An 18,021-nucleotide genomic window follows, 5' to 3' on the forward strand; every position below is an offset into this window, starting at 1 on the left:
CAGTGGGGGAGGTGATGGCGAATCCTGCCGCCCACCGGCATGGGGTGTGCCCCAAAGCTCGGACTAGAAAGGCTTTGAGGCAGATGTTGCGGGAGCAGAGGTGGACTGACCCGCACGCTGGCTCCTTGTCCCGCCGAGGCAGGAACCGCGGCCGCGCTGAGTTTGGTTCTGAGCAGGCTTCTGGCTGAACAAACGTGTTGGGCGCCCCTTCCGTGGCCACGAAAGGAACGAAAAGCAGACGTGGCTGGGCACATGGTGGAGAGACCCAAGGACTTGGCCATAGCCCAGGAGTCCTTATAATGCTCCAGCACACACTCTGCCTTATCACCAAACAGGTGAGTACCATCAAGGTCATGTCCATAAGAGAACTTCGAACATCCCCTGAAAACCCAGTGGACTGCAACCAGGCGTGGCGACCGAGGGCCACTGTCGTGGAAATCGCCCTACCCAGTGAGGCCGTGGTGTCCAGTCCACACCGGATGGCGAACAGCTTGGGAAAGCACTGTACAAACCTCCTCCGGACACTGAGGCAGCACCTGCGCAACCGTGTCCCACACAGCGTGGGAGTAGCGGCCCAAGAGGCATGCGGTGTTCACCGACCGCAGCCCTAAGCTGGCAGATGAAAACAGTTTCTTGCTGACCTGTTCCAGCCTCTTGGATTCCTTATCCTGCGGGGTGGTTGGGAATGCGCTTTGGGAAGTGGAGGCCTTGATGACCAGGCTCTCCGGAGTTGGGTGGGTTGTCAAAAAAGCAGGGTCACCCGGGGCCAGGCGATGACGACTGGCTACATTTTTATCCACTGGAACCCCCATGGTTGGTCTAGACCAGGTGTCCATCAATACGTCTGTTAAAACCTCACTGAATGGTAGCAGGGGCTCCATAGAGCTTGCCGCCAGCTGAAGTACTTCAGTGAGGCGATTAGTTTTGAGGGTCACCGTAGGCAGGTCAAGGTCAAGGGCCTCAGCTGCTCTACGGAGCACCATAGTGTATGTGGCGCCGTCCTCCATAGCCACAGCAGGAGGAGAAAGAAAACCAGGTTCAGAGGAGAGGTCCATTCCAGTTCCAACCCGCACTGCCGTGCGAGAGGGTCCTCAGACCCCTCCCATTCGTCCCCTTCCTCCACTGCCCGTGGAACAGGCTGCTGCGGTGGGGAGGGACAGGGGAATTAAAATGGTCGAACGGCGCCGGTCCGGCTCTGTGTCTCAATTAGGGTCCCAACCAGGAACAAAATTGTCCGGGAAACCGGAACCCACTGGGGGCTGGGAACGGAGCCGCGGGCGGCACCGTGGCCGGAGCCGCCGGCAGTTGACCTTGCAGTGTCAGGTCCGGAGCCGCCGGCAGCGGAGGCAGCAGCAAGGGAGGGCCCTCAGCTGGGACCGCGGGGCCTGAAGACGCGCCGGCGGGAGCCCTAGGCCTGAAAAGGCGGTCCATGGCAGCAAGGAAATCTTGCACCTGGGCAGGAGTCGCCGACGGACCCGGATAAGGTGGGTAGGCCGCGGGACTCACAGGCTCCAAAGGAGCCGCGGGGGCGGTACCCCTGGCACCCTCGCTTCTTCGACTTCTTATGACGTCTCTTACTCGATTCCAAGAGTGAAGACTTTGACCCCGAGGAGCGATGATGATGGCTCCGTGGTCGGTCCCTCGATCGACCCCTTGACCTCGAACGGTGCGGAGACGACTGCCGGGCCTCAAGCAGCTTATGGGACCGCTCCCGTAAGGCTTTCAAAGCCATGGCCAGACAGTCGGAACATGACCGGGAGTAATGGTCGCACTCCAGACAGTAGAGACAGACGCCATGAGGGTCGGCCACCGACATCGTACGGCGACAGGCCCCTCAGGATTTAAACCCAGGCATCCCTACGAGGAACCAGGAGTCAAAAAGACTCAAAAATGAAAGACAAAAAGTCTCAAAAGTTAGTAAAAAAGTGACTAGGGTACGTTCTAACTGGATCTGCGCTTGCTGGAGCGGAAAAAGAAAGAACTGACGTCAGCGCACATGGGTGGCGCCTAAGTAGTCTCCGTGACGTCATCTCGGTGCATACGACGCCAGCGACGGACGCGGAGCCGCACGACGCCACCTTCCAACGCGCAGGGGTACTGCTGAAGAAAACTTTCCGGATCAAGTCTGACGCCTGGGGATATTCTAAGGTAAGGAATCTATCACTAACTTGTCTCTTTCAGATGTAAGGAATTTGTGGGTATATGTTTCTCCAGGGCTCTATCAGATAGGAATAGCTCTTGGACTTGATGAAAGCAGTCCATTGCAAATGAGACAGTATAATGTGTTTTCCCCGTCATAGGAGGCTGGCTTAGTATATTTTACACATTTATTTAAGTGAAGTACCTTGCACCATCCTGACAATGCTTATTGTGATTCCAGTGGTCTTAGACAACCATAGAAAGCTCTCTAAGTGGTAGTTGCAGAGAGCAGCCTTCAGGCTTAGTCCAGAAGTAGTGTTAAGCAGCTTGTTTTACCAGATCTAATCATGTAGGTTAGGTTAAACGAAAAATAACCACACAGTGTAGTTTTAAAAATTTCCATTTATTACACAACACTAACACATTAGTATATCTCCTACCTGGAGATATTAACACAAATACACAATAATACTTCAATTGCAAGAGATAAGTGAGCACAATAAACAGTGGTCTCCAGGGGGAGACCAAACCATATACTAAGAAAGTAGAATTCGAACTACGACGAAGTCGGGACTTGGAGCAGGAGACTCAGAGGGACTGGGCACACAAGGAAACACCCAAGGTAAAAACCCAGGAACCCCACAGAGACTGTGAGAAGAGTGAAAACACAGCCACGTACTTAATAAGAGTCAAAGGAAAAGTTGTGGTTGCAGTTTTGGAGAAAAAGGACCCTACACAGAGGACCCTGAAGATGACGGAAGATGCAGGAGTGATGACGGTGATCTTGAGGGAGCCGTGCACGAGCTGTCCCACATCCGAAGTCGAGAACCAGGGGTTTGGTGTCCGGCAGTAGCAACAGACGCGGTAAACAATGAAGGAGTAACGTTGGTACCAGCAAGGTCCAAGGGACTTACCAAGTGCTTGAGAGTCAGAGCAGGTGCCCGAGCAAGCAGGGGAGCACACTGAAGGAAGAGAAGATCCTCGAGAGGACCCACAGGCCGAATGCACAAGAGTAGCAAGAGTACCTCAAACAGCTCACCAAAGCTGAAGGCCCACAACGTAGAAGATGCGGTGAGGATGAAGATCTTGGCATGAAAATATGCTGCAGTTTCTTGTAGCCCAAAGATCTATGGAGAGCAGAGCCAACAAGCCTTGGCAACTGCAAGTCGACGAAATGCACATGAGTTCGGTCCCAGCATGTTCCGATGAGGGATACTGACCTCAAACTTGCTGAGGACAGTTCAGACCTCGAGGGAGTTGCAGAACTACCACCTGTGTTGCTGAGCCTTTTAAAGTCCATGGGATGTCAGGAGCAGCAGACCGGTCAGCTTTGTTGCAGTGCCTGCAAATGAGTGACTCTTTCACTCCAAAGAGAGATTACTTTGGGTGTCCTTGATGCCCACAGGTCTGTTGAAGATCCTGGAAGAAGCATAGACACAGACGACAAAGGCTTGCAGAACAGCAAGACCAGGAGCAGCAGAAGTCTTCCTTGATGCAGTCTTGGTTTCCAGGAAAGTCCAGCAAAGTCCAAGTGTCTAGACGGTCAAAGAGTGACGTGGTTTCAGGCTTGTCCCATGACAAATCTGTGGACCCACCCAAAGGTAAGCAATTTTGTACCCTCAAAAAGAGGCCAGGACGACTTAGGGGTCCCTCCCAGAGAAGGGGCTGAACAGAGGGGAGGATACTCCCATTTCCTTTGTCCAGTTTCGCACCAGAGGGGAGCCAAGGGCTCCCTGAACTGGCTCAAACTGGAGTATGCACGGAGGGCACCAAATGTGCCCTTCAATGCAGCATGGTGGTGCTGGCAGCACCACTACCCTAGCCCAACACACAAAGTCCTGCTTGGGAGGTGGTCACACCTCCCAGTGACAGGAAACCTATTGTTCTACCTTCCCCTGCTCTAGCTCAGCAACAGGAGGGAAGAATCGTGTCTGTGGTTTGGAGCAGTACTAGCTTGCTTGCAGACCCTGAAAGGCTGTTACTGGGAGAACTGGGGGCTTCCCGGAGGAGCCCCCAGTGAACAGAATCATACCTCCAACACCGGGTAGGACGCCAACATTTTTGATACCAAACATGCCCAGGTTCAGCACAGCCACTCTATAGTTAGCCATCGCGTAATGACGCATGACCATTATATGTATCAAAATGGATGACCACACTTACAAAGCCTGGAGAATCGACTCCGGGCTTTGTAGTGGTGTTCTGCTCATGCAGGGGCACCCTCACGCTAATAAACCAGCTCCCTGCCTTTAGGATTGAAAGGACTGCCTTAGGGGTTACTTATAGGTTTTCAGTGTAGTGACCTCAGATGAAAGGAAACTTATATCTGTCGTAAGTGGTGCCAGCACCAGCTTACACAGGCTGCAATGGCAAGCCTGTAGTCACAGTTTGAGTGGTCTCTTGTGGGTAGCACAATACATGCTGCAGCCCATGGGAGACCCCTGGTGTACCTATGCCCTGAGTACCTTAGTACCATATTCTAGGGACTTACGAGGGTACACCAGTAACCAATTGTGGAGTTACTTAAGTACTTACCATGACACATTTAAGAAGGAAGCACAGCGACTGGGGTTCTGATCAGCAAGATCCCAGTCAGACTAGTCAAAAAACACATACTGACACCGGCAAAAAGTGGGGGTAACCATGAAAGCAGATCCTACTTCCCTACACCTGTGTTTTGTAAACCTAAAATACACATTGGGGCAGGTACAGGACCTATAAGTGATATGGTAAAAACCTAGTGATTACAAGCAGCGGAGTTAGGTTGTTATCATTCTCCTTGCACATATTTTTCAATTTTTGAAGCCAGATGTGTCAGGAGAAGACAATTGAGAATATATTTTAAAAGAATAAAATCTGCTATGAAATCTTACATCACACTGCATTATGCAAAAATAACGAACTAATGCCAAAGGCCTCCGTATAGACATTATTGACTGACATAGTAACACCACATGCCTCCACTGGGAATGTATGGAAGTGTCAAGTGCTTGCTCCTAACACAAGTTTCAGGTACAGGCTTACATCTTATTTCACAGCATGCCTGCCAAGAACTTAATTAAAAAAAATATACATGGTTAGAATAGATGTTTCAGGGAAGTAGGGGGGGGGGGGGGGGGAAACAAAAGTAAACTCACAACAGACAAGAAAAATAGAAAGAGTAAAATGGACAAAACATAACCACAAGTGACCGGTTTTCTTTGTATACTCCTTAGGTAAGATGGTCACCATCAAAAAGGGGGATTGTGCAAAAAAATACAAACATATGGCAACAAACGGAGAATATTTGGTGCCGGTGATCACTGCAGGTTCATCCTAGGCACAAATTATTATCCGATTCATTTGGGAGTACTCAAAATAACATACAAGAAAAGTGCCCTAATGTAAGCCTACTAGAGTATACATAATCAAAACAACGTGCCTTTTCCATGTGTGGTCCAAGAGCAAAGCAGCTTTCTAGAGCCTCCAAGGAACTCCCAACCAGTCTGCAAAGAGAGAAATGGCATGTGGTTAGCAACTCTTTATTGACAAAACTTAGCCCAAACTAACTACAACAGAACGAAAGAGTACACAGCAAACAAGCTGAAGAGATGAAGCACAACAGGATGCACAAACGAGGGTTAGACTAGTAGGGCCCTGGAAAAAGGGCACTGTTAGCACCTTGCTATTCCAACACAGATCAGTGACCCAAAATCATGGTTGGCTGGACCCCTAATATTTGCTCTCCGTGCCTCACAATCCAGACAATGCACTTGAATAGAAACAGCAGAAGTACTTGTACTCCAGCATTAAAATATCAACAGAGTTTGAATAATGCAGCTCAGTTCTTTAGTGCAAGACCCTCTGGTAGACAACTGCCAGGTATTCATATACATCTTTAAATGTACACCACTCAAACCCAGCAACATCATATGCTACTTTCACATAGGGCTAGCTGTATAAATTTACCAATGATTATGAATTTTAAACTGTAGAAAGAACAGTTACTCTAATGCTGTCATTAGTCAGCTCTTTCCAAATAGACCAAATTCTGTAACTGAAAACGCTGCCACAATTGGATCCACACAAAGCTCCATGAAGGTCCTTCGCTTTCAAATACACTTTGTGTGGTCCATGAAGGTGACTTCCATGCTGCTCTCCCAAAGAAACACAGTCAACAGCAGAGTCTTCTCAATTCGGAACTGGACCCATCACTCAGCTCTGTAATTGCACTACAATTGGGTCATGCAGCTTTTTAGGTTTAATGCAGTCTCATGTGACCAGAAACTGTGGGACATGATTTAGTGGTTCTGACAAGGTCAGAAGACATCACCCTCTATTTAACATTCTGCTTACAAACAACTTTATCAAATATAGTGATGACTTCAAATCAACAGAAATCAGCTCACCTGCATGTAGATGAAGAAGTCTCCCTGTGACACCGTTTTTCAGGTATTCCCATTCTAGGAGAATCAATAATGACCTCTTCTCCTCTAGACCCACGTAGGTACACCACTACTGTTCTAGGCCTAGGGAATATCACAGACTCCTGACTTGGTGCATTTCAGTTGTTCAAGCAGCGAATGTGTAGGGGGATATCTTTAGAGTACAAAAAGCCATACAGCTTTTAGGGGCAATATGACAGAACCCTCTGCAGTGATAAGCAACCATAAGATGGAAAAGTCAGAAAGAAGGAATATAATAAAAGAAAGGAGACAGCATAGGGACTGACAAACAGCAGGTGAATAAGTAGCAGCAGGATGGAAAGCAACAGAACATCAGAACAGAGCAGAGTGGGAAATTAGGGAATAAAAGGGTTTGCAAAAATGCAGTGCGAAAATGGAGATTGGGAGATTCAAGGTGAAAGGAAGGAGCTGGAAAAACAAACAGAACTTAAAAAAGAATTTACCTTTAGATATAATCTTAATCAAAAGTGGCAGGCCAGAGAGGGATGTGTGTTGAGGTGGAGTAGCAGGTAAGACGATAATTTAGGGATAGTGGGATGAGTTTAGGTTGAGTGGGAAGAAATAAGAGTTATGTGAAGTTGAGTCTTTTTATGTAAAATGTGAAAACAGAGTGTAGAATACTCAAAAAGAATCTTAAAAGACAAAAGAGCATATGAAAACAGAGCTATCACAGTGATGTGATCAAGAAAACAGCACATTCTAACAAGCCTAAGCAGTGCAATGCATCAGGCAAGAGCAGAGTGTGGCAAGGCGCATGAGTAGAGAACCTAGCTTTAGCTGTGGGTGTGAGACCTAAATTGAACCCACCTACCTACATGGCAAAATCACCCACTTAAAAAACAAAAAACTGTCTCTATACTGAGTCAAATCACAGTCCTGCGTACTATGCTCAAACTTCCCAAACCACATCACGAGTCATGGGAGTTCTTCACACTCAACATTCTACATTCCTTTGCCCTTGCATAATTTGCCCCTGCCCCTCCCCCTCCCCCTCCCAGCTAACCATCTTGCACCGACAGTATTGGACAAGTTACTTACTTTCGGTCATGCTTTATCTAGTAGAGACAATCTAGCTGCAGATTCCTTATCTTTGAATTTCCCACGCATCAGACTAGATTCGGAGGATTTTGCTTTGAGCAAGTACCCTTGCGTAGGTGGGGTCGGTCAGCTCTGAGTGAAGCTGGCATCATCGTCTCCGCTATTGTGATGTCCGCAGCTCCTACAGGAGGCACCACCTCAGCACGCTGACGTCAGTTCTTTTCATGACTTTCCATGCCAGAAGCAAAGAGCCATGAAATGTACTGACATTGGTGTGTTTCTGAACAACTAGCAACTAGGACCTTGAAAGGGAAAAGCACTGACTTATCCCCATTAAGGGTGGGATGGGTGTGTCGGTTAGGAATCTGCAGCAGGATTAGGCATTATCAAAGGTAAGTAACTTGTCCATCTGATAGAGACATCTAGCCGCACAGTCCTTATCTTTGGATAGATACCCAATGTATCCTCTTTTGGACAGAGTTAGCCCCACTTTTTGCCTGAAAAATGATGTAATTTTAAATATAAGTGCACAGTGTCCCAGCCAACCAGGTCCTCTGTGCTAGTTGTTTTTTCCCTAAACTGTACCTTTTGTTTCTCAACGGGCCCAACTTCAGTACCCATTGTAAGTCCCTAGTAAATGGTACCTCGGGTACCTGGGGCATTGGCACTGAAGAGGGACCTCAAGGGTCATAGTACGAATTGTCCAACCCTAGGGTGCCCTAACCAAGACCATTGCAAACTGTGTGCCTTGGTGCAGACAAAACCGACGAGTCGACATGATACACATCCCTGTGTGCCATGCCCACAGACACTGCATGCGATATAGGTAAGACACCCCTATAGCCAGGCCTTATAGTCTTAAGGCAAGGTGCACTATATCTCCTGTGAGAACATATCTGCATGAACACATATGCCTCCGCAATATCCGTGTTGATTGTTGGATATTGTAAGTAAACAGGGAAGCCATGGAGAGTACATGGGCTGGACACTCGTCATTACGAGTTCCCCAGCTCCAAGATGGCTTCAGTATATTATGTGATGTTCGATACAAAACATTTCGTCTCAATAAACCTGCATTGATTCCAGTGTCAGATTTAATAATAATTGCACACAGAGGACCCCCTTAGAGGGGTCCCCTGAAACCCTCCAACCCTTAATGTGGTCACAGACTGGTTAAAGCCTCATGGGGCGAGTGCCTTTTCACTCAGAGGTCGAGAAAAATGTCTGTCCTGGGCAGAGTTGTTTACACCTCTCCCCGGTGAGGAAGAGCCATCTGTGGTGGGAAGGTTCAAAGGCTTTGCCGCCTTTGAAACGCGACCCAAGCTTCTACTGATAGAAAAAGCAGGTTCCCCCTCCTGTCCTCACCCCATTTTGGAGGGAAGACAAGCAGGTAAACAACAAAAGAGTTGGAGGTGTACCCCACTCTTCCAACTCCACCCCTCAGGTGCTGTAGGTGAGGTGAAGTAGATTTTTTAGTGCTTGCCATCTTGAGATGGTGAGACTTCTCCAATCAGGACTAGGGAGGGCTATGACCCCCTCAAACAGGAGGTGCGCATAATAGAGGATGTCGACAACACAGGTAAGGAGCCACTAACTGCCACTCCCTTGTGAATGCCCCTAAATTTAATATTGGATGGCATCCTTAGACCCTGAACAGTACTATCCACAGACAATAGAAAAAGACGAACGAAGAACCGATGTGGGACCGAAAATTGCAGACCGCATGGTGTACCTTGGGCATAAACCCCTGCCTGCCGCCACTGAACTCGATAATTGCCATCCTCCAGTTTGTCTTGTTGCTGTATGGCCTCCACAAACCCTGGAGAGTCTTCAGCACTTCACAAATCACCAGATAAACTCCTTAGAGACAGAGGTACTATCTCCTTACAGCCACAGGCCTTCAGAACAGCAAAGTCCTTTCCAGCCATAGTCCAGCTTCCCAGCACAAACCGATGTCTCCAAGTGCCAATCAAAGGTACACTTGCTCTGGAGGGTCAGCTCGGCCTCTGCACCAAGGTTTGAGGCCCCAGGACCCACCGGAAATGAAAGGCACCAATACCCGCTGTACCGGACTCCTTGCTGCAAAAACACACAAAACTGAGTCCAGGCGGACTCCAACTCTACATTGAGCCAGCACCCAAGGAGGGACGTCAGGACTCCAGAGACTCACCTCAGCAATGTCCCAGCAACTTCAGAAGACCTGATCAGGAGGTGCTTCTTTCCGTGTCGTTGACCCAACTGCACATCTTCAAACCAGCTGTGCTCCCGCGGCCCCAAAGCCCTGGCTACCTTGAATCTCTCTTGAGAGCCCTCGGACTTGCCTGCAAGTCCCCCTTTGCTTTTGCAGGTGGCCCCATATCTTCGTGGCACACCAGCTACTAAGTCCCCTTTTTTCCTTGCTCGAGGTGAAATCTGTGAACCTCTCAGGACCTTGGCCTTGGAACTTTAGATGCTGGCCCCCGTAACTTCTGATTCTAAAAGGTGAACCACTAAAGAAACTGCATTGAGTTGATATTTCGATTGCCTCTTTCCTACAATGGGAAATGTATTGTGCAGAACTGCACACAACTGTGATTATTGCATTTATTGTGATTTTCTTGTACTGCGAAAAGTATTTACCTTGTACCAGAGGTTCTTGGTCTAAATATTTCTATAAAAAGAAGTACTATTTTTCAAATTCGGTCTCAACTTCATTCATAGAGTGTGTGCATCATTTATTGCCTGTGAGTACAACAAATGCTTAGCACTACCCTCTGATAAGCCTAATGAACAAGTTACTTACCTTCGGTAATGATGTATCTGGTAGACATATATTAGTTGTAGATTTCTTACCTTAGATTTTCCCCCAGGCGTCAGTCTAGATCTGGATATTTTTCATCAGCAATACCGCTGCGTGAAGTTAGGTGGTATCGGTTAGCTCAGAGTCAGTCGTCAGCGTCATGAGAGCCGGGATGACCTATATAGAAGCAGCCAATGCGTGCTGATGTCCGTTCTTAACACTACTTTACACGCCAGAAGCGCAGAGCCATGAAAGTCACTGATCACTATTGTGTCAAAACTAGGGCGCTGTAGGGATCCCTATCTCTAGAAATCAGTTCACAGAGCGGGGAGGATGGGTGGGGCGGTAAGGAATCTACAACTAATATGTCTCTACCAGATACATCGTTACTGAGGTAAGTAATGTGTTTATCTGATAGAGACTGTTAGTTGTAGATTCCTTACCTTAGAATAGAAACCCCAGTAATACCGTCCCCGGAGGAGGGTCTTCAAACCAAGATCATACGAGGAATTCCGGGAGAACAGAACAGGCAAAGTATCCGTCACTCCAGACTGGACTGTCCAGGCGGTAGTGTCGGGGAAATGAGTGCAGAGATGCCCAAGTCGCTGCCAGACAAATATCACACTTAAGGTAATGGGGTTCGACTAAATCCTAGAGGAATTATTGGCTTTACACCTACTCACATGCTAGGTACACTTAGGTACATCTAGATAGGCATCGTAGGAGTACGTGCTCTCTTTTATCCTGCATTTTATATCCATGTATGCATTTAGGACTATTACAAAATGGTATAACTGTACTATCCATTTATATTCACTGTACTGCTAATCATATATATCTGCTACTGTCCAACGGTTGTTGCAGCACATCTATTTTGCACTAGAAGAACAACTGTGCAATAAATACTTATCGTAACCCGCCCAACTGTTTCTTCTGTGTAACTCTGAGACCGTGCAAGTGAGCACGAGTGACTGAGCAAAAAGTAGTACATTGTTTCCGCGATTGAGTTATCAGGGTTGTCATGTTCTAAGGTTGCCAGAAACTATTCTATCCCCGATAAGAGGAGACACTAGTGGCACTGTGAGCTAGCTAAAGCAAACAAGCTAACATTCTCGGTGGGGGTGCTCAGAGCCAGTCTGCCACCAAACCCACAGTTTGTTATCCAAACGTGCAGGTCCTGCATGAGTAATATAGGAACTACACAACAGATCAAGATAAAAAGACAGTTCAGGTTTTGGGTCCAGACGGTGGAGTCTCTCCTCCTCCCTGGAGGGATGCGGGGTGGGTAAAAGGTGGGCAGAGTGATGGATTGTCTCACAAGGAAGGGAGTGACCACTTTAGGAAGGCACAAAGCGTTAGGAAAGCAGTTTGAGTCTGCAGCCTGAGAGGACAATTATGAAGGGGCACGACGGGAGCACCCAAACCAAGTTCAAATCCCATTGGGGCATAATGAAAGGATACGAATGAAACAAAGCGCCGGGACACACTGTGGAGTAGCCGGGTGCTTTACAAGTGCCAAGTAACATAACATAACAAATGAGTAAAGCCCTTAAAGAACCTAGAAACAACGGGAGACTTAAACATTTTTTTAAAAAGGAGGCTCCTGCGGGCAAAAGAAAGTATATGCAAGATAACCTCTGAAAGAGGGGCAGAAAGGAGGTCAACAGCCTTTGCTGTGCATCATGCCACAAATGTGTTCCATCTACAGGCATATACCGTTTTAGTGGAGGAACACCTGGCTGCCAAGATAACATCACAGACTTCGGGCGGAAGGTCGAAATCCGTCAACTCCAGCCGCTCAATCTCCACGCAAGGAGGCGCAGACTGGACAGAATCAGGTGCAGAACTGTCCCCTGCTGCTGCGACAGAAGATACTCCCGAAGGTGCAATCTGATCGGAGGATCGTTGGCCAAGCTCAGGAGGTCAGAAAACCAGACTCTTTGTGCCCAATCCGGAGCTACAAGAATAACTTGAGCCCGGTCGTGCTTGATCTTCTTGAGCACTCTGGGCAGAAGTGGAAAAGATGGAAAGGCATACAGAAGGAGGAAGCGTTGCCGAGCGAGTGCCGCCTTGGAAACTCCAACACGCAATACTGCTGACATTGAGGGTTCTCTTCAGAGGTGAAAATATCTAATCAAGGCTCTCCCCACCGCTGAAAGAGACCTTGCGCCACCCCCGGATTCAGACGCCATTCGTGATCGACCAGGCACCGACGGATGAGTTTGTCCACAGTGACGTTCAGAGAACCCTCCAGGTGTTGAACCACCAGGGCCAGGGTCATGCCCTGATGTTCCAGCCAAGTCCAGATGCGACAGAGTCCATGACCTCACCCGCACTGTTTGTTGCAGTACCACATGGCGGTGGTATTGTATATGAAGACCTCCACCACTTTCCCTTTGAGAGAGGGATGGAATGCCTTCAGTGCCAGTCTGATTGCCAGGAGCTCCAGAAGGTTGATATGGAGACTTGACTCCGTCAGAGACCAGATCCCTCATCCCAGAAGTGACGCATCTATGACCACCGTGGGATCTTGTTGGGGAAGGGAGAGGGATCTGCCTCTGATCCAATCTTGGTTCGTTAACCACCACTGCAGTTGCTGTTCAGTTCCTTCCGAGATCCGGATGTAGCTGGAAAGATTCCCCTTGATGCTGCAACCCTCTGGAACTTCAGGACAGGACCCACTGCAGAGCCCGGATATGCCATCTGGCATTATCCACTATTAGGATGCTGGGAGCCTCAGTGTCCGGGATAGAGGCTGAAAATCAGTATCATAGCCCGAATATCCCAGACTAGCTGCTTGGGAGGACAGGCTTGAAACAGCCCCATGTCCAGAATCGCTAAAAGGCAGTGAGTGAGAGGGAGTCAGGTGTGACTTCGGCAGTTGATAGTGAACCCCAGCAAATGCAAGAGGTCTGTCGTAGTTAGGAGGTGGGAGACGACTGCCTGGGACGAGCCTGCCTTCAACAGCCAGTCGTTGAGATTGGGAAAGACTGGAAGCCCTGATCTGTGCAGATGAGCTGCCACCACCGCCATCATCTTTGTGAACACCCCAGGGGCACTGGTAAGACCAAAGGGGAGCAGGGTGAACTGAAAGTGCTTGTGGCCAACTGTGAATCATAAGTAACATCTGAGTTCAGGCAGAACGAGAATATGGAAACAAGTGTCCTGCAAGCCCAACGCTACCAACCAGCCTCCTGGGTGAGGGTAGCAAGGACCTGGGCCAAAGTGTGCATCTTGATCTTGTCCTTCCGGAGGAAGAAGTTGAGGGCCTGGAGGTCTAGGATAGGACGCGGGCCTTTTGTCTTTTTTGGGAACCAGAAAGTAGCGGGAATACCAACCATGACCTTCTACGGCTCCCTTGGGAAAGAGAGCCAAAACGTTCTTGCACCAAAGTGCCAAATGATCCTCCGACGTGCTGTTGTAAGAAGGTGGCTTGGAGGTAGGAGTAGTCTCGAAGCAGAGAGAATAGCCCCTTCGGACCATTTGCAGAACCCACCTGTCTGACGTGCTGGTCTGCCAGTGGAGGAGGGGATGACATATCCTGCCTCCATCTGGCCAGTGACGGGCCTGAAAATGTCAGAATAGAAAGATGTGTAGGCAGTGGTAGGGGGGAAAGGGTGTACTGGCCCCCCGGCTGGCTCCCTGACCCGTGACGATGCTGGGCGCCACATCTGCAGCCATGCAGAGGCTGGACAGCTTGCTTGAACCGGTGGGCTGGGCAGGACTTGACTGGGAACCCCTTCGGTATCCACAAAAGGGACGAAAAATAGACTGGAGGTGGCAGGGTGGCCGCCGTGATGTCCAAGTACCTGGCCGTAACCCTAGAATCCTTAAAGTGCTCAAGCGCAGATTATGCTTTGTCGACAAAAAGATGAATGCCATCAAAGAGCATGTCCATCAAAGTTGATTGAACATCCCCCAAGAAGCCATAAGTCATCAACAAGGCGTAGTGTCTAAGTGCTACAGACTTAGCAATCGCTCTTGCCCAGTGAGTCAGTGGTATCGAGTCCACAGCGTATGGTGAATTTGGCTGCATCTCTCCCATCAGCAACTGCCTGGGAGGGAACGGCCTGGGCCTCCTCCGGGCACTGAGGCAGCACCAGCGCAACTGTATCCCAGATGGTATGGGAGTATCGGCCCAATAGGCAAGCAGTATTTACCAACCGCAAAGCCAAGCTGGAGGAAGAAAACATCCTCTTCCCAAGATGATCCAGCTTTTTAGATTCCCTATCTGGAGGAGCAGAAGGGAATACGCCTTTTGAAGATGAGGCTTGTACCACCAAGCGCTCAGGGGATGGATCCTGCATCAGAAACACTGGGTCGCCCGGAGCAAGGCAGTGGCAGTGGGCGATTGTCCTGTCCAAATGAGTCCCTATATTGGGCTTGGACCAAGTGCCCAGAAGGACATCAGAAAGGGGTTCGCTAAATGGCAAGAGGGGTTCGGATGAGGAAGCTGCAGGCAGAAGAACCTCTGTCAGGTTAGTCCTGACTACCACCGAAGGGAGTTCAAGGCCAAGGACCACTGCTGCCCTTCTCACCACTACAGCATAGTAAGCTTCCTCCTCTGTGGCAAAGGTAGGGGGAGAAAGCAAGCCCGTTTCAGGAGAAGTGTCCAGACCACTGGCATCACCAAGGTCCATACGCCAGTCCAGTTCATCTAGCTGGTCAGTTACAGGGTCCAGCGGCCTTACCTATTCCTCTTTATCACCTTCTGGCCTAAAATTAACAGCAGGAATAAACACAGGGACAAAAATTACTTCCGGCATCAGAACAGACGTCGGTCCAGCTCTGTGCTCACTTCGAGGAAGAGGATGGGGTCGACACTGACTGGGGGCACGGTCGACGCAGGGAGCACCGTCATCAGGATTGACGTCAGGGAAGGTCGAGTGAGATTAACTGGTGTCAATCCGGATCCGATACCAGATCCACGGGGGCCCCCAGGAGTCGGGGTCAAAGCCACCAGCATCAAAGGCCTAGGGCCCCCAACCAACTTTGCGGGGCTTGAAGGTGAACCAGCGGTGCCAGGCTGCTAAAAAATGAGGTACAGGACCTCATAACATTTTTGGATTTGGAAGGAGATGCCTCGGCTCCCGGAAAGGCAGGGAAGCGTGGAGTCATTTCAGAAGTCTGCGCCAAGCATGAGAGCAGTGTGGGGTTCGGCCTGAGCGGGCTGCTTTGACGCTCCGCTCAAGACAGGGAGTCTGTGCTGTTTTTCAAGCCCAGCTGTTCAATACAGACAGCTAAACACACATGCGCACTTAGAAGTGCACAAATCAGTCCTCCTACCCCCTCCCATGCTCCAGCCTGCCCATCACTGAACACACTGGCTCAGAGCCAGCAGCTAAAAAAGTAACACAATAGTAAGATATTGTTTTATTTTTCAGCTGCTGGCTCTGAGCCAGTGGGGCAACGTTTCCTCCGTCATTGACTGCACGGAACCCGATGGAGCCATCTCTGAACCTCCGTGGCTCAAAGACGTGCTGGTAAGGTCTAGCAGCCCAAATATGAGGCACATGGTGTAGGAAATGTAGGATCTTTCTGGCATAGAAACTACAACTTTTTGCCTGGTGTCAATGTGTTTAGAAAAAAAAAAAAAAAACAAAGGGGGGAGTAGAGAGGTTCCACTCAACGAGTGGTGGAGGTGGATACTTCCTCCCAATGAAGCGTACTTAAACAAAGGGATCCACCCGCATGTATAGTAGATCAAGAGACTCCCGTTCATACCATGTGTGTCCCACGGTCGTGGAGAATACACATCAGTTGTTAAAATACCCCTCACACACCAAAAGGGCCCTTGGTGTCATGCTTCATCATAGGGGTCTTCCCGCCCCTCTACGGGACGGGGCGTGCTACGACCAACGTATACGTGGGAGCACTGTTCTTGGTGAGACTACTATGTGTAGTGCAAGGGTGTGCAAGGAAGGGTCAGGAGTGAGTGGAGAGTGATTTTAAAAAAATACCTGGCTCACTGGACTAGGAAAAATTTTTTTATTCTGCCATCTAAGCTGGTATTAGTAAAAAGGTGGGGGTGGAGGGTGTATGCCTCAATGAGCTTGACCTCCTGGTGTCGACATGTTTCGAAGCTTCCCCAAGCTTCTTCGTCAGGACCTAAGAAGATCCCTTCCAACGACGCACTGTGATGTGGTGAAAAATAGTGGGTGAAAAAATCAAATAGGAGGTAAATAGCCTCCAAGAGTTGGTAACGCCCCAATGGGTCTTACATACTCCTTGTAACCTAAATGGAGAGAATGGTATGAAATGAGAGATACACAAGACATTATTGTTATAAGGATAGACGTTCATTCCGTCGTGTTTAAAACAGTGATCTGAAAAGGAAGTGAGCGATGATCGTCTTCTAACGCTATCACGTGATCTGTGATAAAAATATGGTGTGACATACTACATTAAAAACATACAATAACAAAACAACAGAAAACACACACTCTACTTAGAAAGGAAACGAGGTTCCTGTAGGGCGAAAATGTCATTGTGGTTGTTTGCATGCCCAACAAAGCAAAGAGAAAAACATACTTGCTGCAAAGAGAACAATTTCCTCATGAGCTCATTTACCGAGTGGTTGGAGTGCCAAATAGGCTACCTAAATAGCGGGAGAGAGGAGACTGTAATCCAATCGTCATTTTTTTGAAGGTAAATCTTCCACCTGCCGGCTATGCCGTACTTACGCCTCCTAGGATCAGTGTCCCGCTCAAATAACCACCCCGGTCGGCTCCGTCGATAAATTTAGACTGGAGATATTGTAGTTTAAATACCCCCACCAATCAGGGAATAAGTGCCACTCCGCCCCGTTTGACAGACCAATAGAAGGCAACCTGCTCACAAAGTAAGTGGAAACCCGCAGGCGCTGCTACACGGGACCCGGAACCGGAAGTTAGAAGCGGCCGGGTCACCGTGGTGAGACCGCAAAGGACCCCTAGAGGGAGAGAGGTGTCTATGTCGGATGCCTGATGGAGCGCTGACGAAACCCATTAATGAAGGGTGATAGATGTTCCAAACTGCGTGGAATGGACAGTCAACATCACCTGATTTTGAGGTTTAAATGTAAAAAAACAAATAAATAAACTGGGAAGGGGTATGCATATATCGAGAAAGTATCCCTAGGTGTCCATATAGGTTGCCTGAATAACATCGGGATGAAAAGAATAAATTTTTGGTGGGGTCAAAGTCGATGTCCTGCAGAATTTGCAGGACGTTCTTGGTATCACGCAGGTAGGTGCTGGTACTTTGAACCAATGGTCGAAGGAACGCATCCGCGAACCTTGATAGAGGTTCCAAAATGGAATTCACACCAGAGACGATGGGTCTACCAGGTGGTGAGACCAAGTTCTTATGGATTTTAGGTATGGTGTAGACCATTGTGTAATTTCTTTGTCTTTTTTTCATGCCCTTGTCAATTACCCCTCCTGACCACAGCTGAGGCCCCCCTGCTGTAGCCTCCTTATTCATGTGGGCTTTGCATACCTCATGCATATATGTACCTCTTGGTTTAGCTATGTACCAGCTGGGTGTCTCTAGTACGCAGGTTGGGGGCATTTCTCCTACCTGTTACATGCCTTTATTTATTTTATTCTTTTCATCCCGATGTTATTCAGGCAACCTATA

At 48.7% G+C, this 18,021-nt stretch overlaps 1 protein-coding gene across 14 annotated transcripts in view; it reads right to left on the reverse strand.

The window, feature by feature from the left end:
* UBR4 (ubiquitin protein ligase E3 component n-recognin 4) overlaps positions 1–18,021 on the reverse strand; it is a 1,980,383-nt gene that overhangs the window by 768,044 nt on the left and 1,194,318 nt on the right. For all 14 annotated transcript variants that reach the window (XM_085609056.1, XM_085609055.1, XM_085609054.1 and 11 more), the window contains one exon: positions 5,561–5,624. In XM_085609056.1, coding sequence (XP_085465182.1) covers positions 5,561–5,624 — 64 coding nt within the window. The remainder of the gene's footprint in view (positions 1–5,560; positions 5,625–18,021) is intronic.

Source organism: Triturus cristatus, chromosome 1_2 (assembly GCF_964204655.1).
Source record: "Triturus cristatus chromosome 1_2, aTriCri1.1, whole genome shotgun sequence".
NCBI classification, from domain to species: Eukaryota; Metazoa; Chordata; class Amphibia; order Caudata; family Salamandridae; genus Triturus; species Triturus cristatus.